Consider the following 24,741-nt stretch of genomic DNA (forward strand, 5'->3'; position numbering starts at 1 on the left):
TGGGACTGAACCTGGCATTTGTTTTTGGATGGTGGTGGGTTTTATCTTGCTGTTATTTAGCCACACTTTGTGGCTTGATGTCAGTAACGTGAGGTATCTTCATGCCCTGATCAAAGGCTTGTGTTAGCAACAAACTCATCTCTGAGCTCGAAGGGGAAGCATAGTTCCGATCTTGTGTGACAAAAAAGGCACAAAAATGCAGTTTTTTAGTGTGTGAAATAATGTTGACTGAGGAGTTAATCTGTATAAACAAAGTCTATACCTTTGACTCAGATAAATCGTTTCTTCAGGTTAATCTAATGTTGCATAAATAGCTCCAAATGGGGAATAACTCATAAGAGGTTTTTTCATGTTACATAGCAATGCCCTAGGTTTTTCTTTCTTCCAAATAAGGAATTAATAGTGTAATAGCTGTTGTTTCCAAAGAGCTCAGCTTTTTTGCAAAGTGTCTTGGTTTTTTTTCTCCTCTAGACCCAGTGAAACACATGGACGTTTGGAGCCTTTAATAACTGTTCGCAGAGCCTGCTCTTGATTTCTTTGAGAATTGCCAATGATTTTGATGTCAGAGTTGAGAGGTACAATTGTAGTGTTGCATTTCTCAAGTCAGACCAGTTGAAAAGGAAGGTCAAAAGCAATAAGGTCCAGGTTCCTTGGCGTGGGTGGGGGTGTAGGATAATGTGCGACTACAGCGCTTTACACAGGCGTATCACCCAAGAAAAGGTTTGGCTGTCACAAAACTAATAAAGAACAAGCCTCTGGAGAGATGGTTTCAATGATGCAGGTGTAGGAATTGGGGAGTGTGTTTACATACAAGCCAGCTTAATAGCGTGGGATTTATGCTAAAGTGGTTCTTAATGCAATACAAATTGAATGCCCCATCTCGCTCAAACACGAGGAAAATGTTAGAAAGAAAGATTTCTTTATAGCTTTTGGGGAGAAAGTGTTTGACCTTTTTTAGGGACCATAAAGGACAGGAAGATGGATTTCTTCGGGTGCTTGCCATGTTAAACTAGTGCTTTAGGTATGTGCCTCAGATTCGGAGCCAGCCTTCCAAGCTGGTTCTCTGCCGCCTTGAAAATTAGGGTTTTGAACAGGTTTGGGCAGGGTTTCTGCCATCTATCCAGTGATACGGACTTATAATTAGCTGACTGAAAAAGCAGATAAATTTGTTGGTTTTGTTGTTTGGCTTTTTTTTGTTTGTTTTAAAACTGTGGCATTACAAAGAAGTCCTCAATGAAAGCAGCTGTGACTTCAGAGTCTCTTCTCGAAACTCCCATCTTTTCCCTGCTTCTCTCCTACCCTATAAAACAACTATTATGTGTTTATAAGTTAGCGCTCCGTGTCACTTATAAAAGAAGAGTTATTCATAAACTTCTGGGTACACAGTTCTGTGGGAATATTAACTTTCTTGACATAAAATAAGCCACTTTTTCCAGATAATGTAATGCTATACCAGGCTATTTAAAGTCATAACATGCTATTTAATATTATTTTATAATCTATAAAAGACACCAGTGCTGAACCTTCAGCATTATTGAGAATGGCACTATACCAAATCAGCAGACAAGATAGGGAAAACCCCAGGCAAAGCTCCTGTTCCCAGGAGTAGTCACCATCAAGGTCCTGAGGGATGCTCAGGGCTCCTTTCCCCAAGCCGCCTCTCTGCAGACACCAACTGCCCCGGTGATCACAGAGAGGCACGTCTCATTTTCAAGGTTGGACGGGGCTTGGAGCAACCTGCTCTAGTGGAAGGTGTCCCTGCCCATGGCAGGGCTTGGAGCTGGAGGAGCTTTAAGGTCCCTTCCAACACAAACCAGTCTGGGATTCTATGATTCTAAGATTTTTTGGATGGGATTTGCTGGCTGCAGGTTAGACATTGTTGAAATGCTCTTGGGCGTAACCATTCAGCTTTTGAAGTCGGGGCAGGTGACTTGGACACACACATGCATGTGCCTTAGAAATGTTTTTTAATGGGCTGGAAGTAGTATTTACTTCAATTATCCAGGAACCAGCAGGAAGCCAACACGTGATTGTCTTTGCTTTCTGAATACGCTCAATATTCGGAAGAGCACCGAGCCCACAAAACCACAGTGCTCTCCAAAGGACAGCGGCTGCCTCAATCTCCATGTTTCCTGACGTGGATTTGGGGGTGACAAATAGGGATCACGTTGGTCAAGTCCATGTGCAAAAGATTCTTGCTGCTTCCTGGCTGGGAGGCGCTGCCCTGCTGCCAGAGCAGTCTGCTTGGAACCTGGAAGAAGCTATGGCTATGCACCCCATGGAAAGGAGACATCACCCTTTAGCATATGCTCCTATTTACTTCTCCTATTTATAAAGAGCATCCAATACTCTGTGCACTGATTATAACAGCAGGGACTGAAAGAGATTTCCTGGCTCATTGAGTCCAGACCTCAGCTATCAGGCAAATTCCCTCTGCACTTGCCTTCATAAACCCTCTAAAATGCTTTGAGAGCATTTAGGCTGTTCTCCCTATGGAATGCACATGTGCAGGGGCAGCCCAAGCTGGGCTGATGCTGAGAGAGACAGCAGCGAGTATCTCGATGTGGATATCTTGTGTCCATTACTGATGGGTTTGGGGTTGAACAAAGAGTAGCAGAGTGGGCCAGTTTTCGACTGGAAGATGCCTCCAAGGCAGAAGGACAGATCATCCCTGTTCAAGGCCATGTTGGATGGGGCTTTGAGCAACCCGGTCTAGTGGAAGGTGTCCTATGGTAGGGGGGCTGGTACTAGATGATCTTTAAGGTCCCTTCCAAACCAAACTATGCTGTGATTCTATGGTCAGCATTGCCACTGGAGACCTTTAACGTGACCTGTGAAGCCCTGGGTGCATCAGCCACTACCTGCTCCTTCCACATCCCTACCTTCAGCTGAATGGGAGTGCTGGTGTGAGTTTAGGCATTGCTCTGGAATTTTGGGGTTGTGGCTGGAGCACACTGGTGATGACCTACCTGCTGCTCTAGCCTGGGATGTTGGGCAGCTGGATGAAGCTACATAAAGAGCCTGTGTAGGAGTGTCTGGCTGCCAGGGGGCTGAAAGAAAGGAGCTGAAGCGTTGCTGACATTCCTTGTGCCATTAAACAAGAGTCTCCTCAGTCCCTGGAATATTCCTTGCCAGTGTGCCTTTGAAAAATGCAACCAGCATCTTGTAAGTGGAGCGGGGGATGCTGAGGAGGAAGGTGCAGTCATGTCCTCTGCAGGGGCTGCCCAGTGTGAAGCTGTACTGCGAGGCACCTTGTAGGAACCTGAGGGCTCTAATTGATAACACATTAAATCTCAATGGCCAGCACTCTGTGGCCATGGAGCGATTGTAATGGTAAATCAATAGTCTGATAGAAGGAGACCAGAAATCTTTTGACACTTATTCAAGAGGGACTTGTCAAAACATGATGTATTTATGACCAAGTTCCTGCCTGTCTGTTCAAAGGCACTTGAACCCCTGCCAGATCCTAAACATGCTCAGGTTCCCAGGAGTTATATTCAGCACAATAAGTGGATATTTCACAGTAAATATTGCCTTGTCAAAAAGCTGGCAGAAGCACCAGTTGACAAGCAACAATTGGCCGCATTGTCTGGATGCTGTGTGGGCTTGTCCCCATCGGTGGCAGTGCTCATGAGCAGGAATTCCTGCCCCTAACGAGCTCCAGCCTCGTGGGCATTAGGAATTACAAATGCTCTCAAGAAAACTGCAGCTCGTTGAGTCTCAGTTGCCTCTGTCTGAACAGTCAGCACAAGGAATTGGGAAGTCTTAATGATTAATCTCAAGCACAAAAGCCGGCTGCTGGCTGGCAGTAGGTATCTGCTTTTCTCCGAGGAAACCAATTCATCAGTGTTCTTTGGGATTCATAACAGTTATTTGAGGCAAAGAGGCTTATTTAGTGCATGGCACCCTGCGCATCGGTGGAGTTACAGACCAGAAATGGTCATGATTCTCTGCCCTCTCGCAGCTCTGCAGCGCATCCAGGATTTCAGCAGCACAGTGTGGGCTAGAACACGTGCCCAGCGCCTGTAGTGTGGGCTCTGCACTGAGAGGAGAGGGATGCCTGAGAGGACGGGGATGCCTGAGAAGAGAGGGATGCTCTCGAGGGCAGGGGTGTGACCTGGGTTTGCACAGTGCTCAGCGTGGTGCTGCTCCAAGTCACATCTGGAGTCTCTGCGATGGGAAAACAGCAAAGGTTGTGATGAAGAGGGGGAAATGAAATGATTTACTGGGATTGGCATCTCTGTGACTGGTGTTTGTCATCACCGAGGATGCCTGGCAGTGCATCAGAGAGCATGGGCTTTAAGTGGGGTCTTATTTCTAATAAGAACTTAAACCCTCGAGTTACATGGTCCCGATGGGGCAGGCGTAGTTACTAACTAGCAGAACAGGCACAAGGGACTAAAGTCCTCAACCATCGCCTGTATTTACACAGATCATTAACCCCCTGGACACTCAGGTGCAACTTGGAGGTGGAGAATCATCTTCTAACTTCTAATATGACCAAACCCCTTTAGGCAGATTCGGATCTCAAGGAATAATTTCCATTTCTGTGTGAACCCCAGCTGGGAAGTTGTTCATGTAGGAGTAGGTCAGGTGCGGCAGGAGGGATGTCCGTGATGACCCCCAAGCCAGGGACCCTCAAAGCTGATAAATCCCAGGGAAAGGGAATTGATATGGGACTTGGGCTGCCCCAGGGAGGTGAGGTTTGGTGTGAACCCCAGATCCTCTGGTCCCATGGCTGGACAGACAAGTGATACAGAGAGACTAAAAAGCAGTCTTAACCTAGAGATAAATTATGTTTGTCGTAACCTTTCCCTCTTATCTCTGAAAATTTGATCTTAACTATCTTTTGGAGAAGACTTTGCTTGGTTTGGAGTGTGAACCCCTGGGCTGGCCAGGGAGCGGGGGGTCAGGATCGGGGTGATGAGAAGAGCTGCAGCTGATCCCAACACTAGGATTAAAACCCATCAAAGCAGCGTGAATGCCGGTGCTCCCAAGAGCCTGAAACTCAGAGTAAGCCAAGAACGTGCCCTCTGCATTTGTGTGCTGCTCCTCCAAGCTGGAACAGCAGCACCCTCACAGACCCTTTAGCAGATGGAGCTTCAAGGGTATTGCACTTTCTGCAACCTGCCTTAATTAATTGTTCTGTAATTGCACAGAGACTTCGTTTCTCACTTCCCACCTTTCCCTGAGAAATGCGTTTCAAATTTGTTTTCTTTGGCACAGGAATCTTTTATTTTTTTCTTCCCTGACTCCTGTTTACATTGTTGGTGGCTTTGATTCCTCAACTTCTCTTAGAGGAGTTCTCATCGAGGGGGATATTTATATTTCATAGGACTTGAGCAAAAAAAGGCAAAGCAAGCAGGGAACCTAAATGCATAACTCCTGTCAGATCCTGTCTCCAGCTTTTGTTAGGAAAACATGTTGTACTCTGTGAAACACCCAGGTTTAAAAGCTTCAGATCCTTCTAATCTGCTATTCTGTAGTATGGGGGGTGGGAAAATGTGCATAACATCTGGTCTTTATCATGCAAGAGGTACTTTGAAATTCGTGTGCTATTGCCAATTTATGTGATCCTATTCTTTTTGTGCACATCACATGGATCAGATAAGCCTTTGACACTGATTTATACTGCACTGACATGTGCCGTCGCTGCTTCTCTGTCCCTCACATGGGGAGGAAGCACTTGACCACTGCTTTTGGAAACTGAAAAGTGGCTCCAGGTTTTTAATACCAGTCTCTTTCCGGGAATAAAATGAAGTTTATTTCCTGTTGCTGTCTTGCTCTTGTTGCCCTGAACGTCCTCTTAAGTTTCCTGTTCATTCTGCTGTTGCCCATTAGCAATGCTTTATTAGTCCCCCACCTTCCCCTGTTCTTGCTGGGTAATAGTTCTGGGTTTATGTGCAGTTTTTCTTGGGAGTTGTCAAAGAATAATTACGCCCCATTAACTCCACTTTGTATCATTACTAATTCACACCTATAAAGTATTTTCCAAGCAACTGATCTCAGTTGTCTCTTAATTGCTGAAGTCCATAAACTCTGTTAGACTGAAGCTGTGCTAGGGATTTGCACCCTCTAAACCTTTTCCTTCCAGTGTAAAACATAACAGAGAATCTGAATGCAGCAGCTTTATCAGATCTTAATTCTTCCTAACTTACGCAAATTATTTGTTTCTGGCTCTTTTGAGGGCTACAAAATGTATATTATGATATAAAAAGCGTGAGACTAGAAAGGTGGTAAAAGTACAGATCGTGTTCCCAATGTATTAATCCAACAGTTTCTGTTGCTGGATGATGTTGAGTGGTTGGCTGAGATGGGAAACCAGACACCGCTCTCTCACCCATTCCAGAGAGTTGGAGCAAGTAGTGTATGGTCTGAGATCCAGCTGGGCCAAATATGCTTCACAGGCAGTGACCTGGGGTGAGGATCTGGAGCGAGGCTCTGCAGGAGCCCAGCAATGGGAGCATCCCCTGGGGTGCTTCCCAAAGGACTTCACCTGAGAGGGAGCTGCTGGCACTGAGGAGTGCTGCTGGGACAAACCCAGTTCCTGGGTGCCCAGGCAGGGATCCTGGCTGTCCGGTGCCCATTGTGCAGCATGGCCCTAGGGGCTGCTGGCATCGGAGCCAACCCCGAGCCCTGGCTATGGGTGCAGAGAACAGCAGGAACAGACAGGAGCTTTTTCGCTGGTTTACTCCATCTTAATTGTGATTAATGAGCAGTTATATCCAGGAGCAGCCTGAAGATTAGTGTCCTCTAAACAAAACCACCCCATATCATCCTACCCCAAAGGATGCAGTAAGTATAAACCATTCAATTGAACTTGTCCCTGCCTAGCCAAAGAGCTTGTCCCTGTGGTGCCAAATCCTGCCACAGTCCTTGGACATCCTAAGTGGAGCAGATGGAGCTGCTGCCTTCTCTGCCATCAGCTGTTCCTGCAAGGAAAAGGCTCAATACCTGGGACCTGCCAGAGCCAGTGGGGTGAAGCGCTGCTCCAGCTCCCTTCAGATAACAAATGGCTTTGAGCAGAAAAGAGAAAAATACTGTTGGTGGCAACTTTTATTTCCCTGGAAAAAAGTCGTGAATCTCTGGCAGAGAAGCAGTTTCTGCGCAGAAAACATGACACTATTTACAAAAAGCCATGTCTAATATCCTTTTCCAGCTTGGAAAGAGGAGTTTATTTTAATACATCCTTTTTTAATTGCCATGAGCTGGACTTGTAAATATTGTAAGTGGTTGAGTAACAGTCATCTGTGAGCGGCCCAAATGAAGGGACATTTTTTCCGCTCTTGGAGCCCTAACATATTGCCACAGCCCGGACAGGGGAATAGCACAGAGCAGATACTAAAGGAAAACAAAAGCCTCCTAATTAAAAGGTGATTTAACCCCAGGGATGCCTGTGAGCATGATGCAAATGCCTGAAGCGTGCCATGGTCCACCTCCCGTGGGCTGCCTGGGGAGGTGATGGAGTGGACTGCAGAGATCCTGTCCATTTTCAGTAAAACAGATCTTCCTCCATTCTAAGAAAGGGGAGAGAAAGAGGAAAGTTCCCTCTAAGAAAGGGGAACTAAGGAGAATTAGTTTCTTCTAGCAGCATCTGACCCCTGGGTTGCCTTATCACTGTTGTTCAGTTGAGAGAGAGAAAATCTGCTTTGCTGGTTTTCTGGATCAGTCTTCCAAATGATCTGTAACTCACATTTTAAACACTGTTCTCCAGAGCAGCATGGTGTGCCAGAGCTAAAAAGTAGTTGTTAAGGTTTTTAAGATGATATTGGTCATTAGCTGCTGCACAGGAACCGGAGTGGTTTTGGGTAAGGACAGAGCACACGGAGCCTGTGCAGAGTGCTGTTACACTGCCTTTAATGCTGGTTGATCTTAATTTTCCCAAGTCGGGTACATGCCTGAAAGCCCTGCTTTTGCTCTGCAAATAGCTTTGTCTGAAAGCAGGAGTAGTTTGTATTGGAAATAATTTCCTGATGCAATTTGGATTTCCTTCTGAATAATCCTTTGCCCCAGTGGGATGGTACAGAGGGGTTTTAGAACAGCTTAACTGGCCTTACCGTGAGTTAAACATATCCCCTAATCTTTGCAAGGCAGATGTTTAAGTAGGAATATACCCTGCAGGCACTGTTAAAAAACTAATGTGAAGGGTCAGGAGGAGAAGGAACTGCTCTGCCAACGTGGGGTTTGAGTCCACGACTCTGCTCAGCTCAGCAGCATGCAGGGATCCGTGAAGGGGCTTGCATGGGGCGAGCAGGAGGGGAAATCAGTCTCAGCTGGGAGCAGGAGCAGGGCTCAGAAGAAGAATTTAATGAGATGAAGGCAGCAACCTTAACGTCATTTCATCTTTTCCAGGAATGCTGGTGGTGATTGTGTTGCTGCTGATTGCGATTGCTGTAGTTGCTGTCTGGCCGACACACTAACGCGGGTGTGGGGCCCACTGGAGCTGCTGCTCCACAGCTGAGCACGGAGGACTCTGGAGAAGAGACCAACTGTGTGCAAAGACCTGTGATTTAAATAAACTCAATGGTATTAGAATGAAGCTGTGTCCGACAGACATCCGCTCTCCCTTTGGTGCACAGCTGAAGAGCGCTGCGTGATTTGGAGGGTTTGAACATGAAAAGGACTCTCTTCCCACCTTCATTTGGCATTGAGGACGCTGCATCTAGCTCCACAAGAGCTGCACTTCCCAGTGCATCTGTGGCAGAGCACGTGCTGGTGTCAGGGTGCTGCTGCCTGGCCCGTGGCTGTGGCTGCTGCTGCTGAGCAGCTTTAAGATACTAAAATGCAGGTGTGGGTTGGGAGTACTGCGGCTCCTCCACTTTCTCATACCTTCCCTAGGGACGAAACCACAGTTTTCAAGGAATAGGTGTTTTGGGGAATGACTGCATCTGGATTCTCGCAGGATGGGAAGCCCCACGCGGAGACATGAGACCCCCACAAGATGCACAGAAATGCTGGTGAATGAGTCAGTCCTTGGGGGAGAGTTGTTGGTGTTGATCTCCATGGACAGACATGTGAACAGCATCAGGTTTCCAGCCAGGTGGGTCCGAGTGGAGAGCCTTGCCCTGTACGTGCTCATGAGGACAGGGTGCTCTCCACATGCTCTACCGTGCTCTGCACACAGGATGTGCTGCATTAATGTACTAACCTCAGCAATCGAGGGCTGCCTCTTTATCACTTTTCACTCTCTGTTAGACCTGAGAGGAGGAATTTCCCTATTTACAAACTAATGAAAAAGAAGGATTGAAGGTTCGCTTCTGGCTGAGAAAATCATTATTTTGTTACATGCATCAGTTTGATTTCAGAATTGATAGGGCAAGCAATAAATATTGAATAAAAGCTGGTGCATTTCTATACAGTTTATCTGCCTGGGTCTTTATTGTTTCCAGCCATCTCATGTTGTGCATGAATGATTTCTCCAACACTTTCATTTCCTAAGAGCTGGTTTGGAGAAGGAAAAAAGCAATTCCTGTCAGACTTCATGTGTATCATGACATATATTTCCTGGCAGATCCATAAGACTTGCCAGCCCTGGGCTGGCCCTCACCTGTGCTGGTGGAGTATCTCCTTTTGCAGCTCTCAACTGGCTCTTGGCACTCATTTCCCTCTCCCTGCCTTCCACCTGCATAACAGAAGTGGTGGCACGTCTAGCACTGATGTGGGAGGTGGGAAACCAGGGTATCCTCGTGTTGCATTACTTCTTGAGGGACATGCATCTCCATGTGTTTTGCTAGAGAAAATCTTTCAAGCCTTTAGAAGTCCGATCCGGCTGATGCGTGCTTGCTTTTGCTTGGAGAGATGCTTCATCTTACAGCCTTCAAAGGAGAAAAGGGGAAAAAAACACAGGTAGTTTTATGTTCTCGTGGTTTTCAAGAGGACACAACAGGTTTTTGACTTGTTTATTGCTTGATACTAGATTAGAAACGGAGCTTTAAGCAAGGCTGCTCCAGCTGGCAACAGGTAAGAGGGAGCTTTGGAGCTGTGTTCAGAACTTGTGCATTCCTGCAGTTCTGTGGAAGGACCAACACTGGAAACTCTCCTGGAGTTGTTTCTCAGCAGCAGCCTGTGCCCAAGCCCTGCAGCGGGATTTCACTCACGGCTCCAGTGCAGCCCCTGGATCTCTGGTGACAGCAGGAGAATGACACGTGGTTTGTTGAGATGAAGCTACAGACTCGGGTTTCTAATTAAAACTGCCGTTTATGGAGGGAATGAAGGTTTTGTTTGAATTCCCAGGACACGCAGGATGATGCATAATTCATCCTGATCAACGTGACACAGTGACTTTGTTCTGGCAGAGGCTTTAAAACGATGTTTCCTGACCTGCTGGGTCCTCAAACAGATTTTTCCTGTTAGTGCTCGGGAAAGGTAGAAATGCGAGGCTTTGCTCTGCTGAAATGTCTCACCACGGGGGCCTCAGACTTGCCCTTTAGTAACATTTAATATGTCGTGTGGGTGAGGAGTTTTATTAAAAACCAGTGGATTTGGCAGCGTTCTGCTGTGCTGGGGGAAGCTTTTCTGTCTCCTGCCCCACCAAAGAAAAAGGTTAAAGTACCAGAGCCGCTGGGTTTTGGCTCAGAGCGAGCAGGCTTGGCGAGCCCAGCTCACCGGAGCCTGGCGCAGGGTCACCGTGCTGCCGGCTGCCCTCACTTCCAGGCGTGGAGCAAAGGGTGCTCAAGCTGCCCGTTGAATCTATGCCATGGGGCTGCTGGAGTCATGCACTTGTGGTGGCTTCTCCAAGCAAAGGTCTCCTCCGTTCCCCTGTAATGTGCTCAGAGGGACACCCCAGGCTTGGCATTCCCTTGCAGCTCCTTCATTTCTCTCTTGGAGGATGTGCTCAGGAGTTTAGCTGCTTCCAGTTGGTATTCTGTCAAAAATACAAGTGCTGTGGGAAGGTCTGGGACCTGTGAGAGGCACTTGCCTGTCCAAGTGCCCTTGAAAAGAAGTCTCTAGCTCCTGTTTGAGGGTAAAGATGATCTTGAAAGGCTGCCGGGCATTTTCACATGCCCTTATGTCTGGAGGTTGGGTGTGAGCTCGGTGCTGAGCTTGGCTGAGCTCTCTCATGCTGCTCAGTGGGATGAGGCTGAGAGCAAACGCTCGGGCTCCAGCCCTCAGTGGGAACAGGCTCTTTTCCCATTTTCCAGAGCCACCGTTTCTTCATTGAACAACTGCCCGCCTGCCCGGAGGACACGGAGCCAGAGCAATCTGGGAAACGCATTTGCTTCTGTGAGGAGCCACAGGTGACAGCCCCGGAGCAGAGGTGGTGGCACTTGTGACCCATTTGTCTCTGCAATAAAGATCTGAGATTTCTGACCTCCAAGATGTTTTTGGATTCATAAATTACGGGTGCTGCTGAGGCTGTGGGTCAGGCGGGATGACCCCGGAGCACTTTGCAGGACCTTTTGCCTGTATTTTTCTCATTGGAAGTGTTTTGCTGCCTCAGTTCCCCCCCACCTCCAGCTTTCTAGCTTGTGTGTATGGCCAGCCCTTGCCTAGTCTCTTGGGCCAGCTACTTCAGTAGTGTCTGGCACCACTGATGTCCTGTTGGAGATGGCGTGTGGAGCCTGGACCCCCTTAAGTGGATGGGCAGAAAGGGCCAACGCTGGCAAGCCAGGGCAGAAAATGGGTCCGGACTGAGGTTGGCAGCTCCCCTGACCTCAGGCTTTGGTTGTCCCCTGTCCCCACACCTGTCCACGCGCTCTGTGCAGGGTTCCACAGGGTTCAGCGTGCCCTGCCTCTGTCCCACGGTCTCCTCCGGTGGGCAGAGGAAGAATGGGGAGCCCGGTGGGATGTTGGGACATACCTGGCCCAGAGTCCCCAGAGAGCCCAGGTGGGATCCTTCCCACCCACCCGCCGGGAGCCTGCAGTGACCCGGCTGTCCCCAAGGGCACGTGGCCGCTGATGGGGAGCAATGGTGGAGGATGCTGGTGGGACACGCGGATGGGGCTGATTGATAGTCAGAAATAGCAGTGCACCACCCGGACCCTGCCAGGGGGACATTGGCAGAGAGCTGCGGAGGGGAGGGGGACACTGTCCCTGTCCCTTGAGCTGGTATGGTGGAAGGAAACAGAGACCCTTGGAGATTTTTACAGTTTACAAGAGTTTATTCAACTGGTTTCTGACTTTAGTTCTACCAAGTGGGTGCTGAAGAGTTACAAGCTCCTTCGGGTTCAATTACAGCCAATCTAATAAAACAAACAACCAAAAAGGGAAACAAACATAAAAGGGAAAAAAAGAAAAAAAAGAAACAACTTGGAAAAACAATAAGAAAATCCACAACTTTTTCACGTGTCATTAAATATATTCATATATAATAACCATAATATATTAGTATGCATTGTAAAGAAACATCGCCCAAAGCAGTGTGCAATGGTCAGAACTAAACAACATTTACAGTTCAAGATATTAACAGAAATAATAAAAAAACAAACCAAAACAACAAACCAGGAACAGGGGCTTTGAGAGGGGAGAGGAGGCGGTGGCAGGGAGAGGGCACGGACACGGAACGAACAGAAACGAGACGAAACCACGTCTGTCGGGTGCTACCGGCGAGTGATGATTGTTTTGGCATTTCAGCTGCTCTCCAAAGCCACGCTGAGGCACCACAGCCCCTCCCCGGCCACCCCCTCCACCTCCCGAGGACTTCGGTCCTGTCCCAGGGCAATGGCTGGGCGCTGAGCGGTTGGTTGTGGTGCGGTTGGTACCCAACAGAGCTGCACCCCCGGGCGCGGGGGTTGATGTTCAGGGATTGACATCTGGTCCCTCTTTGGGAGACTGGACAGAGGTGTCTCCGCGGGAGCAGGGGTGGCTGCAGGGAAGAATTGTATCCCCAGACACCCCAAAACAGGGGCTGCTGTGCCTCCCCCAGAGGGGATGGGCTATGCACCAGTTACACCAGCAGCTCTGCAGGTCGAGGTTACTAGGAGCATGTGAGGGGCACTGGGGGACCGTGGGCAGAGTGAAGGAGCTTCTCTATTCTGGTTGAAAAGCACAGAACTCCAGCAGGGATCAAGGGATGGAGTCCTGGTGGGACAGCGATGGGGACCTCGCTTCTGTGGGTGACTCTGGCCGTGGTGGGCTCTGAGTTGTTTTGTGTCTTGTGCAAATTCCATTTCCTTCTGATTTCCCAGGTTGTGTCGGTGCTTGGAGGGGTCCGGCCATGGCGGGGGCGATGTTTCTTCTGCAGCCTCCCAAACTAGTGGGACTGGGGAAGGGACAGAGGCTTGTCCCTGGGTGGATTTGGGTGGTGTCAAGGCTGAGCTGGGGAGGATGGCTGTGCTTGCCAAGGTTGGAAAATGGGAGTAAGCATTGGATGTCCAGGCATGCTCAAAGGGCATTTCTCAAGTTCCTCTGTCCCTTGGCTTTGCCTTCCTTCTCTCCCAATGGGTTGGATCTGGTTGCTTTTAGGCCATTTGAAGATCTCCCATGGTTCAAAGGCATCCCGGCTGACCAAGGACAAGCTGTCTCCAGCTGGCGCGAGGTGTCCATGGCATCAGTTGATGCTCGCCACGGCAGAGCACCCAAACCCCCTTTGGGGCTTAAAGCCTCCATTTAGACATTTTGGGTCAGATTTCATCTTTCAAAACTCAGTGGCTTGGGTTCCCTTGACAGCAAAACTGTTGGTTCTCCTTGAGCTCTGAAGGAAGGAAAACTGAGCCTGCTCTGGATAAGGGGAGAGAATATGGACCTGTAGGGGGGTTGCTTGATGGCCAGGGTGGGATTTCTCTGCTAATATCCAAACCGATTTCGGAGGGGGCTTGTGGCTGCAGCAGAGCTTGCTGCCTCCGGGTGGTGTCTCCAGCAGCCTGGCATTGGCTGGTGCTTCCCCAGGAGCCCTCCACTTTACACCTATTTACATGGCTGCCTCACTTTATGGTGGTTTATGTCATTATATAAATATTGTCAATTGCTATAAAACAAGGCAAAACCACTGGAAAATGTCATAAAATAGATGTTTCCAAGTTTCCTAAAAGGAGAAATATCAGGGAGGTTTTGCCTTTCGTAGCAACTAGTGTTCGCTTCTCCTCCAGGTACCCGCCTTGCCCTCCCTGCCTTTCTGCCCTGGTTGTTGCCTATCTCCATTGAGCAGGTATGCTCAGGCACCCCATTCCTCATGGGCTGGTGTGGCAGGGGAGCAGCCTGGCACAGGGGCACAGCATCTGGGTGACAAACAACAGCCTGTCCTGCCTGTAGAGTGCCCCGGGCAAAGATGCTCCAGCCCTCAGGCTGGGGCATGAGGTGTGAGATGGAGGTGAGGTGTGCCCTGTCTTGCTTAGTGCATTAGTGAGGAGAGATTGGGAAATTCAGATCTGCTGGTTTTCACCCCCAGCAGAAAGAGCCAATGGGTAGCTCCAGGTGGGTCACATCCAGTGCCTGGCTGAGACCCCTTCCCTTGGGGCAGGTCTCTGCTGTAACCTGGCCAAGCCTTAGAGCTCTGTGCTCTATAGGGACAGTCCCTTGGCACCCGTCCCACTTCCTTAGTCTCCCAAGGGGGCTGGCCACCTTATGCAGGGATGCTGGGGAGCTGCAGCTCCAGAGGGAGTGAGGGCAGAGCTGATGGGTTCAGGAGAGCTTGCTGAGTTTGCAAGTGAAACCAGTGTCATCTGCATGGATTTTCTGTCATCTGAGGGTTCATCGGTCTGGTGACAGCAGCAAGAGAGGACCAAGCCCGTGAAGGAAGTCTCAGGGGTGGATGAGGACTTGGGCCACGAAGGAGGACGCGGGGACTGCGATGGGCAAGGTCTTCCAGAGCACCAATGGGAACAGGAACTTTTGCAAAGTCTGGTTGTTTCCTTGGGGATCCTGGTTATTAACTCCTCGACTGTGGATTGGTGGCTGGGAGGGGGCCAGGGCATCCCGTGGGCTCACGCTCCTTTGGCGTGGTGGGGGCAGCACTCCTCAGGGTGTGGGGCTGGAGCCAAGGAGTTACTCCCCAAGTTAGGCCCACGTGGAGATTGCCCAGCCCTTGTTGCTGTGCCTAACCTGGGATTGGAGCATCGCCACAGCTGGAGACCTCAGCTGCTCCGAGGTTCCATAGAGCAGGTGATTGTTACGGCTCTCAGATACCAAGGAGTGTTCAAATAACCCATCAGTCAATCCTCAGGTCTGTCCTCAGCGATAAGTCTCTCTTTAGTTTCCTCTGCAACAACTGTCTTCTTCAACCTAAGCTGAGAATACGTTTTTTGGGGGATGGGGAGTTAATTTCCAGTGTGGCCGTTGATTAGTTTCTTACAGGTTTGATGTTCCCATGCTGAGCTTTGGAAGCAGCAGATGTTAGCAGCTGGAAGGCAGTTTGGTGTCTCTGATTTCTTCAGGCAACAGGACAGACTGAGGCTGAGGGCACTGGGTGCTGCACGCCCGCAGCCGCAGCCTCTTGTGTATCCATGGGTGAGATCCTTTGTTGTTGTGGGTTTTGATTTCTCCTGGAATACGAGGTGCAAGCCTGGCAGCCCCTGGCCCTTTGCATCCCTCCCGTCCCCCCCAGCCTGCCCCGACAGCGCGACCTTCCTCCCGCCGCCCCATTGCCAGCCCCTGCCCGCCCCAGCTCTACACAAAGCAGCATGCACAGTCAGTCTCTCCCTCTCGCGCGCTCCCGTCACCTTCTCCTCCTTTAGGCTTTCTTACACTTCCCCTTCTTCTCCCGCTGCTGGAACTTCCTGAGCCGCCGAGCCCACGTATCCCGCCACTGTATCACCAGGCTGGTTTTGTCTGCAATGATGCCGCTCTGGTCAGGAGAGTCCTCGTTGTTGCCCAGCAGCAAATACTTCTTCATGGGCTTGATTTTGGGGCACTTGCACGCTATGTCCTTGGAGTGGATCCACAGGGTCTGGTCTCCACGCCGTATCCGGTTGCTCCCTTGTTTGTAGACGGAGATGATGTTGACCGTGAACTTCCACCAGTCGGCATTTTTTTCCGCTTTCAGGATGTGGATCTGGACAGCTGGAAAAAAGAAAACACAACACTGAGTGAGAGAGGAAAAGATGTTCTAATTTGAGCTGGCGAGAAGAAAATGAATTTCAGGTCTAATAGGCTGTGTGAAGAAAAGGGATTTTGTCTCCTGAGCTCAGCCTGGGGACAGCAACCAGGGGTGGTCACTGCACAGAAACTACCTCTGTCCCCAGACCATCCGCCTCGAGCCAGAATAGCCAGTGCTGGTGGCAGAGAGTCTCAGCAAAGGGACTAAGACCACCACAGGCTTGGGAGATGCTCTCCAGTGTTGCTGCTATAAATGGCCCTCTGGGTCCCCAGTACATGGGCATGGTTACCCAAGTTACCACAGGAGCTGCAGGACCCCCAGGAGGGGAGGTCAGGCTGGAAGCAGCTGTATGCCGGGAACCATGGCTCTCCTCGTGCTAGGAGCCCTGGGAATGATACCAGGCTACCCAGAGCGGTGGTGGAGAGCGGGTTGCCTTGTTCTCCTATCTAGGTCCTAGGGAAGACCAACATCTCCCAGAACATGGTTGTGAAGCAAGCGCAGATGGAGCAGTTCCCCAGGGCTGTTGGTGTATCAATACCTGCCCCAGCACCTGTGAACTCTGAAAGCAATAGAAAAAGCCTTTCACAATCAGGTGAGTTTCTGTGCACTGGACCCTGCCCTTCCCTTGGAGCAGCAAGCAGAGAAAATTAACAAACCCAGGAACAGCTTGTTCCTCCAGCCCCAGGTAGTGGCATGGGGCTGAAGCTCTGTGCACAAAGCATGTGGGCAGCCCCCATCAGCAGGCCTGCCGTGCTGTTTGGCTTCTTCCCAGTGGTGGTCCATCATGGTGCAGGGGCGGCCGAGGAGGATGGAAGCAGCAGTCGGCTGAGATCGCATCCTCCAGGGAGGCTGAACACATTCCTCCTTGCTAAAAATTGGCTTCCAGGAAAATATCTCCACCAGGAAGTGACTTCCCAGCTCTCCTGCGTTTGTTTGGTGGCTGTGGGATGAGGGGTGCCCACCATCAGAGACAGAGGTGGTGATAGAGCAGGCAAGGGGTGGCTGCTCCATGGAGCCTGGTGCCTTCTAACCAAATGTTTGAGCTTTTCCCTTTTCTCCCCCTTCCCCTCCATGCCCTGTGAGCTATAACAGGTCCACCTCCTGTCTCAACCGTTGGGCCAGCCCCCAGCGGGTCCAATCTTGCTTCTAGAAATCAACAGAGGAAGAAGAAACCTCAAAAAAATCAGGCAAAACTCTCCCGTTTGCCTTGTAACAACCCAATTTTACCCCCCTGCTTTAGCAGTGGAGGAGCATCACTCTCTCTTTAAAACCACAACGTGCAAACTGACTTTAAGCTCTGGCAGGAAGTGGGGCTCTGCGGCCCAGCAAAGCTTTTTAACACGTTGCAAAATAGATGTTGGTTTTTTTGTGGTTTTTTTTTCAGAGCATGTCATGGGTGCCAGATGCTTTCATTACAAACACCAGCCCCGAGCTCTGACCGTGGATTTCCCGGCCTGGTGCGAAGGTAACAAAATGTGAGGATTTGCCAAGTTTTATTTTTTGGAAACAAATCTTTCCAAAAAAGCTTAAACCTTTGACCTGCCGGGTCCTGACAACATGGAGAGAATGAATGAAGGGAACCGGGGAGGGGTGGCTACAGGAAACTCCACTCTCAAACACAGTCTGGAGGTTTTGATGTCAGGGCCCCCGTCTCTTATTTTTTTTTCCCCTTTTATTAATGAAGTGGAAGGAGTGAAGCCGCGGTGCAGCTTGGCTGGCACAGCCACAGCTGCCTTCACTCACAGCCGGTTGCTGCCCATAATGTGCATCCAGGACATGCGGCTTTCCCTGAGCCTGGTTTCAGAGCCCAGGTTTAGCCATGCCTTGCCTGGGGATTTTGGTGGGGGCTCCAGCATCCCCCAAGAGACATGGAGAGGTGCCGGGGGGAGGTTTTGGAAAGCGGGATCTCTGGGTGAATCCCCAGGGATTTGGGCACTTGTTTCTTGTGAGAGGTTTCAGTTCCTTCATGATTTCGGGGGTTGAGGGAGTCAGCTGTGCCCCATGACTCCAAAGCTGGCTTCGTTGCTTGGTGTGCTCCTTCACCTGCTGTCTCCTAGGGCAAAGCTTGGCTTTGCCTGTCCCATGGTGAACTGCTCTCCTTGGCCAATGCACCCACTGAACCCCTGTACCACGGCCAAGCCATGCTCAGGACTGACCCTGTCACTGAATCCCTGGAAAAACATCACTGAATGTGCCTGTGGGGCAACCAGATGACAGGATGTAATAGAGGATGATGGTAGTTCAAGTGGGCGGTGGAGGTGATGCTCCCCTGGCTGTGGTCCCCCCAGAGTGGATGGTAACCCAGAGGGGAGAGAACAAAAGAAAACAGAAGCTGCAGCACTGCTCTGCTCCCCATCAGCCCCAAAGGAACCCTCAGTCAACCAAACAGTCATGGAGAGCTGGGACAAGGGGGCTCGAGGGGCGAGGGGAATGTGCTTGGTCCTGGTAAGTGCATAGGGCTGCCCCATTAAGTCCATCCCACCCAACACCAAAGCTGCTGAACACAAATCCTGCCTGGATGTTGCCTCATGAGTCACGCCAGCCCAGGTGATGCAAGGAAAAGCTGGATGATGGTCCCCAGGCTGCAAGGAGGGGCTGCAGCTGGAGCCCACCATCCTGCCCAGCTCCTTGAGGCTTGGCTGAGAGCCTCCAGCCACAAGAAAGACCTGAAGGGTTGATGTTGCAGATGAAAACAGAGGGGTGGATGATTTGATGTTAACAAAACCAAAAATCAACCCCTTGAAACAACATGTTTGAGGGCAGCAGTGTGAAGGCTTAAATAAAAGCAGCGCCTCGGAGCATTCAGAGACCATGAGTCAGGGACCCAAAACCCATGAGATTGCCATGAAAAGAGAGGCTGGAAAAAAGAGTGTATTTTTTCTCTTTTAATTTACTTCTGATAAATCTCCTATTTCAAGATTACCTCTGCCAAAGCCAGCCTTTGGCAGAGGTAATCTTGACAAACCCACCCATCCTATGTTGTAACCTGCCTGTGGGAGCTGGAGCTTTGTGCAGCTTCCAGGGATGGGGAAAGTTCCCATGGGACCACAGGGGTGGCAGCAGGAGCTGGGAGAGACAAGAGGGTCTTTTAATATGGATAGATGGAAACGGGTGCTGGGGACAGTGGCTTCAGATGTAGAAGTCCCAACCTGAGCGGGGCTTCCCCAAGGCTCGGGTCCCTTCTCTCTGCACAACCACAGCAGAGCCCATGCAGATTTTACTCCAACCACCAGAGCAAAAGGTGACCCTGATGCCACTTGGGATTGGGAATAGAAAGGGCCGGCTTGTCACTGGAGCAAAGAGTTAAAATGGGATTCCACCCCCCTAAGTATTTTTTATACTTGTAATTCATTTCCCGGTGGCTTCGCCTGCCTCTGGTCACCAGTTTCCTCCCGGTTTAATATTGGAGATTTATGGCCCCTAATCCCAGCCGGCCTGGGCACGGTCCCTCCCTTCAGTGCCGGGGGAGGGTGCTCCCTTGGGATGCAGTTACAGGAGGGATTGCTCAGTGCTTCCCTGCTCTGGGAACGGGATTTGTCCAGCTGACAGGATGGTGGAAGGGGCTGTGAGCCGGGGACGATCCAGGGACGGTCCAGGGACGGAGCTTCCCCCACCTTGGGTTTTTCTGTGGATTCAGGGATTTTTCTCCCTCCCTCTCTCTTTTCAAACTGCCTTTTGAAAACTCGTTTTGCCTTTTTCCAGCAGTCTCTGCCAAGCTCCTCTCAACAAAGGGGGTGACTAAGTGAAGTCTCCACTGAAGGAAGGATTTTTTTACTTTTTTTCCAAGAAAGGGCAAAGTGAGCAGATGATCTCACCTTTCAGATGAGGATCCTGCTCCTCACCCCCATCCCTCCCTGGTGCTGCACTTAGGACATGGGGGCAATGACTGGGATCATGGTGCCAGCACCCGGCAAAACGCTCTGGCATCATCTGTGCAGGATCGGGCCCTGCTGCAGCACGGGGAGCTCGAGGTCGGGGGGGAAATAGAGGTTGAAGAGTTCCAGGTTTACCTTTACCACTGCTGCCCATCTCACTTGGATGAAGCACCGGACAGACAAAAGCCTCAAGGATCAGGCGGCACCCGAGCAAGTGAGGGATGCTCCTGCATCACCTGCACCAGCATCACCTGCTCTGATAAAATAATTCCTTCTCCTTCTGGGCTATGGGGGAATCTTCTCCCTCAGCGGGGCTCGGCAGGGACCTCCCGCTGCTGCTCTGGGCTAATTTTAACTGCCCCAACCCCAGCAAACCCCCTCTGTAACCCCCGGGTTTTGTGGGAGCTGAGCGACCCCTGCGCTCAACCAGGCAGCCAAAATAAACCCAGGAAAAGCTTTTCTGCTTCTGTTCTTGCCCGACCCCCCCCCCGGAACCTCCCAGCCTGCCCTCCCCGTGCCCTGCTGCACTCCAAATATTTGCACCAAAACCCATCCCGCAGGAAAGAGCCCAATTTAAAATAAAAAGGAATAATAAAAAAAACCCAACAACAAAAACCGCCCAAACCAAACCACGACAAACCCAACAGAAACAAACAGATAAGAAAAATAAATAAGGGAAAATATCCCCTTTGAATCGCTGAATGAAACGGGGAGCTAAAAAGCCCCATTGAGAAGCTCAGGGCGGATGATAGCTTCCCGATTGAGTGGTGGGAGAAGTAACTCTGTTCAAGCTAATTAGGGTCTTTTAGGACATTCAGCCCAGCGATGCCAGCGTAACGGTGAGGAAAAGAGCCTCCTAATTGGCTTCCTGCTGGGATGTCAGTCCCAAAGTCTTTATTATCCCTCCCTGCACCTTTTCAACCCTTTCTTCTCATCCTGGCTCTGTCAAAGCCATGGGTTGCCCCGGCCCGGCCGGGCTCTGCTGCAGCATCCCGTCCCCTGTGCCTCGCCAGGCAGAGTTGCCCTTGAAAAACCAAATCCATGGTGGCTGCGGGGCTGGTTGGGGACGCTCCTGGGGCCAGGAGGGCTCGGGTGGAAGCACCCCAGCTTCCGTGCTGGGACAGTCTGCACCACTTCTCCCCAAACCAGCCTCGGCAAATGGCTTTGGCTTCCTTGTGCTTTTGCAGAAGTGATGCTGGGTGAGCAAAGAAAAGCTCTTTCCAGTGCCGCTATCCATTGCTCTGCAAGTATCTCCTGCCCGAGACAGCTCTTGAGCTGCCCTCATCTCCCTAGCATCTGCTGAAGCGCCTGAGCCCACATTACAGCCTCAAACAGAACCAAGGGTGAGTTTTCATCTGAACCCCCAAGAAATATCTCCATGGTGAGATCGGACAAGTCAAGAAGCAAAACCGCACTGGGGCAGGGGCTGCCCCTCGAGCAAAGCCCAAGTACTGCTGCCACCACAACATTGCAGCCTTTGCCCCCAGAGCCACAGGGCAGATAACACCGCTCAGCTGTAAGCATGCTTCCAGGGGCATGCACGTCCTTTTTTACCTCCCTACCAGCCTCTGAGCCCCTGGGACCAATTTGAATCATGACAGGTCTAAGTTTCCTGCAATCAAGTAGCTGCTTTCTCTCCGCTTCAGAGAGCAAATGCTCCGGCATGAGCTCAGCCCTTAGGAGAAGCCAGGTGGGAAAGTGAAGGGATGCACACGTCTAGTGTGGGAAACACATTTGTACCTGAGTAGCCAGCAGAGAATCAACGCATGAAAACTCCACAGCTTTAATAGCCTGATGCTCAGCCCCACTCCTGTCTTTAACAACCTCATGTTGTAGCAGTGATTTTCTCACGTGCAGTTAAACCCTTTTCCCTAAGGAAAAAGGCATTCTTTGGACCTTTCCAACACCTGATGAACCTTTAGTGGCTCCTAACAGCGTGACCAGTCCTCGGTGTGGCCTCTCTGGATGGGGACAAGGGCACTCCAGCCCTGGCAGCTTGTCCTTGCAAAGGGGTGCTCTCCGCAACCATTTTGCCATGCAAGTAATGGAAGAATAAATGGAAATGCAAATAAAACATTTGCCTTCAGCCCCTCTCCCTTCCCCTGAGCCTGTGGGGAGGTGCCAGAGCACAAAGCCAGTGCAGAACATCCCTCGGCCGGCCCTGCTGGGAAGTGCCTTGTCTGGGGATGGGCTGTTAAATGTGAATTTGTTCTGCTCTTGCAAACACTTCCCAGACATGCTGAGCTGCTGCTGTGAGTGTGTCTAGAGGAGGGAGGAGGTGTCTCCGCTCCAAGATGTGTTGATGCAGATGGGATGGGAGGTTTTTTCCTTGGTAGTTTGGTGAAAATATATCTATATATAAATATACACACATACAGAGATACATATAAACTCTCCCAGGGTCAGCCTGGACACCTCCTACATGGACCTGCTGGTGGCCATATTGGAAATGGACCCACATTAAAATATTCCCAGGAGCAGAGAAATGGGGTTGGAGGTCAGGATGTGCCTGTTCCAAGCCGCTGCTCCAAGCTGGACCTGTGGAAGGATGCTTATGTCCTAGAGTATCAGCAAGGATGGGGATTCCACAGCCTCCTTAGCATGTCCCAAGGCTGCACCACCCTCTGATTTGCCTGGAATTACAGGGCGGATGGTTCCCGATGGCTTATGCTGCCTGTCTCCACAGCAAAGCACAGTTTCAAAAGCTGCTGCATGTAACAGCACAGTGAGAACAGAAAGGACGTGGTGTCATTGTAACCGAGAGGATACCGTGGGATGAGTACACTATGGAGCCTGATTTGGGACTTGTCTCAGCATTTGCAGGGGGACTCATATTTCCCACGTAACACATTGCATGATGGCTCCAGCGAGCATCACTACCAGGGCTGCCTCTCCAAACCCAGCAAAAGCCATATCCCAGACGCAGACACCCCAGCACAGGCAGGGGCTGTGCAGCAGAGCTGGGCTCCCTGGTCCCCCTGTGCATGGGACCCAGCCGGCAACCTGCGCCTGAGCTGGGCTTGGGGACACCCAGGAGGGAGATGATCCTGCTCTGCATCCCTTTGGAATGGCTGGTCCCTGGGAAGCAGCAGCCGAGAGAGGCGACTCACCATAGTCTTTCTTACAGTACTTCTTCATGTTGATCTTCAGTTTCCCCTTGGAGGCTTTGCAGTATGAGTCACAATCTGCACAGGAGAGAGGGGGAGGGCAAGAAAACATTAACAAAACAAATTAGCCTGAAAATGAATAAAAGGCTGGGGAGGGGGGGGACAGCTCAAAGCTGCAGCCTGCCATGAATAAGCAGCGTGCCCGTGATATCCATCTGCCAGGCCCCGATTGCGTCGTCTAAGGGGGCATTCAGAAAAACCTTCCTTTCTAAAGAAAGCTTCTCACAAAGGAAACCATCCTCCCGCCCGCCTCCCCCAGCCTGGCTTCCCTGGGCCGCCTCTGTCTTCCTGGGAGACCCTGGGGGCCTCCCTTATTGTGCCACCCAGAGCTTTTGAGAGCCACACAAATTCCCCCTGTTCTTCAGCTCCCAACTGGAGACTGCCCGGAGCCCACAGAGGCCCCATTGTCACCCCTAACCCGGGCCGGTGTCAGCCTTTGGCATTCATTGCCGAGAGATTCGGGCTGGGGTCACCTTCCGACAATGCAGGTCAGAGAGGAAATTAGCAGCCCATGAAGCATTAGCAAAGCCTTTTGGTGTCCACTCTACTGAAGTGTGCAAATAAAATACCCCAGTAGGAACATTTCATTTCTAATGGGCCCCCACTGCTGGGACACGTTGGCTGTGCCCCGGTGGTGCAGTGGCCGGTGCAGCGGGCAGGCAGGAACGCTGGAATGCTGGCATGGCAGCCTGGCAGCGCCGGCACAGGGCTGGAGCCGGGCCACAGACCCAAGCAGCTGCAGGATGCTGAGCCCTGCTGCATCAGCTGCTGCTCCCAGGGACCTGCTCCCATGTGGGATGAAGCTGGATGGCATCATGCAGTGGCACCACAGGCAAGCAGTGCCGCAGTGCCTGGAGATGGGCCACCCCATGCCAGCTCCTAGAACCAGGGCTGGCTCACAGACGTGCTGTCCATGCACATCCCCACATGCAGATGTGCATGGGACCCATGGATGCTAAGAAGCCCCCAGCACCACAGAAAACTCGCATCTGGCTGCAGCAGGAGGCCCTGGTACAGTGATAGTCCTTGAATATCCCCACCTCTCCCAAGCGCCCATTGTTCCTCCACAGCCACCATTGGAGACCAGGACTGAAAACCTTCTGAAATGCCCAAGCAGTGCTGCAGGGCTCTGCGAGCAGGTTGGGATGCTGCAGAGATGTGGGGCACTGCTGACACCCCACAGCCAGCAGACACAGGGTGCCCGTATCCTGCCCCAGGCCACACTGGCAGTGCCAGACCAGACCCACGCTTGCCTGTGCAACACCCCACCCAGTGGACCATGACCTGAAGCCCTGGGGGAGAAGCTGTGCGGTATCCCCCTCTGTGTCCTCCTTTAGCATGGCTGTGGCACACACAAGGGTGGCATCTGCCACAGCCTCAGCAGGGCTTGAGGACCCATTTCTTATGTACTTCTTTCTTATGTATAAGAGCGCTTGCAAGAAGCAGTTCCTTCTGAGAGAAGCTGACACTAAGCAGGCTGGGAAGGGAAACTGAGGCAGAGTTGGGAGATGGTTGCACCGCTGCAGCATTTCCTCATGATAGCTCTGTTTGCAGCTCTGCACAGGGGCTGTGGTGTGAAGTCAGCTTTGGGATGAGGCCATGCTGGAGGAGGTGATCTCCAGCCCAGAGCAAGTCCAGGCAAGGAGGGCACCAATGTCTGTGTGCACTGGGAGCTCTGTGCCTGCCCTCTCAGCTCACCAGCCTCAGTACAGGAGGTGTCCCTTGG

The 24,741-nt window shown here is 51.0% G+C and overlaps 2 protein-coding genes across 3 annotated transcripts in view; one reads left to right on the plus strand and one right to left on the minus strand.

The window, feature by feature from the left end:
• The window catches only part of STX8 (syntaxin 8), a 104,034-nt gene extending 92,717 nt beyond the window's left edge, over positions 1-11,317 (plus strand). The window contains exon 8 of one of the 2 annotated variants that reach the window (XM_030505901.1): positions 11,142-11,317. In XM_030505901.1, coding sequence (XP_030361761.1) covers positions 11,142-11,161 — 20 coding nt within the window. In that variant the 3' untranslated portion in view covers positions 11,162-11,317. Of the gene's footprint in view, positions 1-8,352 lie in introns of both variants that reach the window. The other variant, XM_030505900.1, reaches the window with a different exon arrangement.
• Positions 11,318-12,078: 761 nt separating this feature from the next.
• NTN1 (netrin 1) overlaps positions 12,079-24,741 on the minus strand; it is a 103,211-nt gene continuing 90,548 nt past the window's right edge. The window contains exons 5-6 of the mRNA XM_030505902.1: positions 22,959-23,033; positions 12,079-15,936 (exon numbers count right to left, since the gene is read on the minus strand). Coding sequence (XP_030361762.1) covers positions 15,608-15,936; positions 22,959-23,033 — 404 coding nt within the window. The 3' untranslated portion in view covers positions 12,079-15,607. The remainder of the gene's footprint in view (positions 15,937-22,958; positions 23,034-24,741) is intronic.

Source organism: Strigops habroptila, chromosome 14 (assembly GCF_004027225.2).
Source record: "Strigops habroptila isolate Jane chromosome 14, bStrHab1.2.pri, whole genome shotgun sequence".
In the NCBI taxonomy this organism is placed as follows: domain Eukaryota; kingdom Metazoa; phylum Chordata; class Aves; order Psittaciformes; family Psittacidae; genus Strigops; species Strigops habroptila.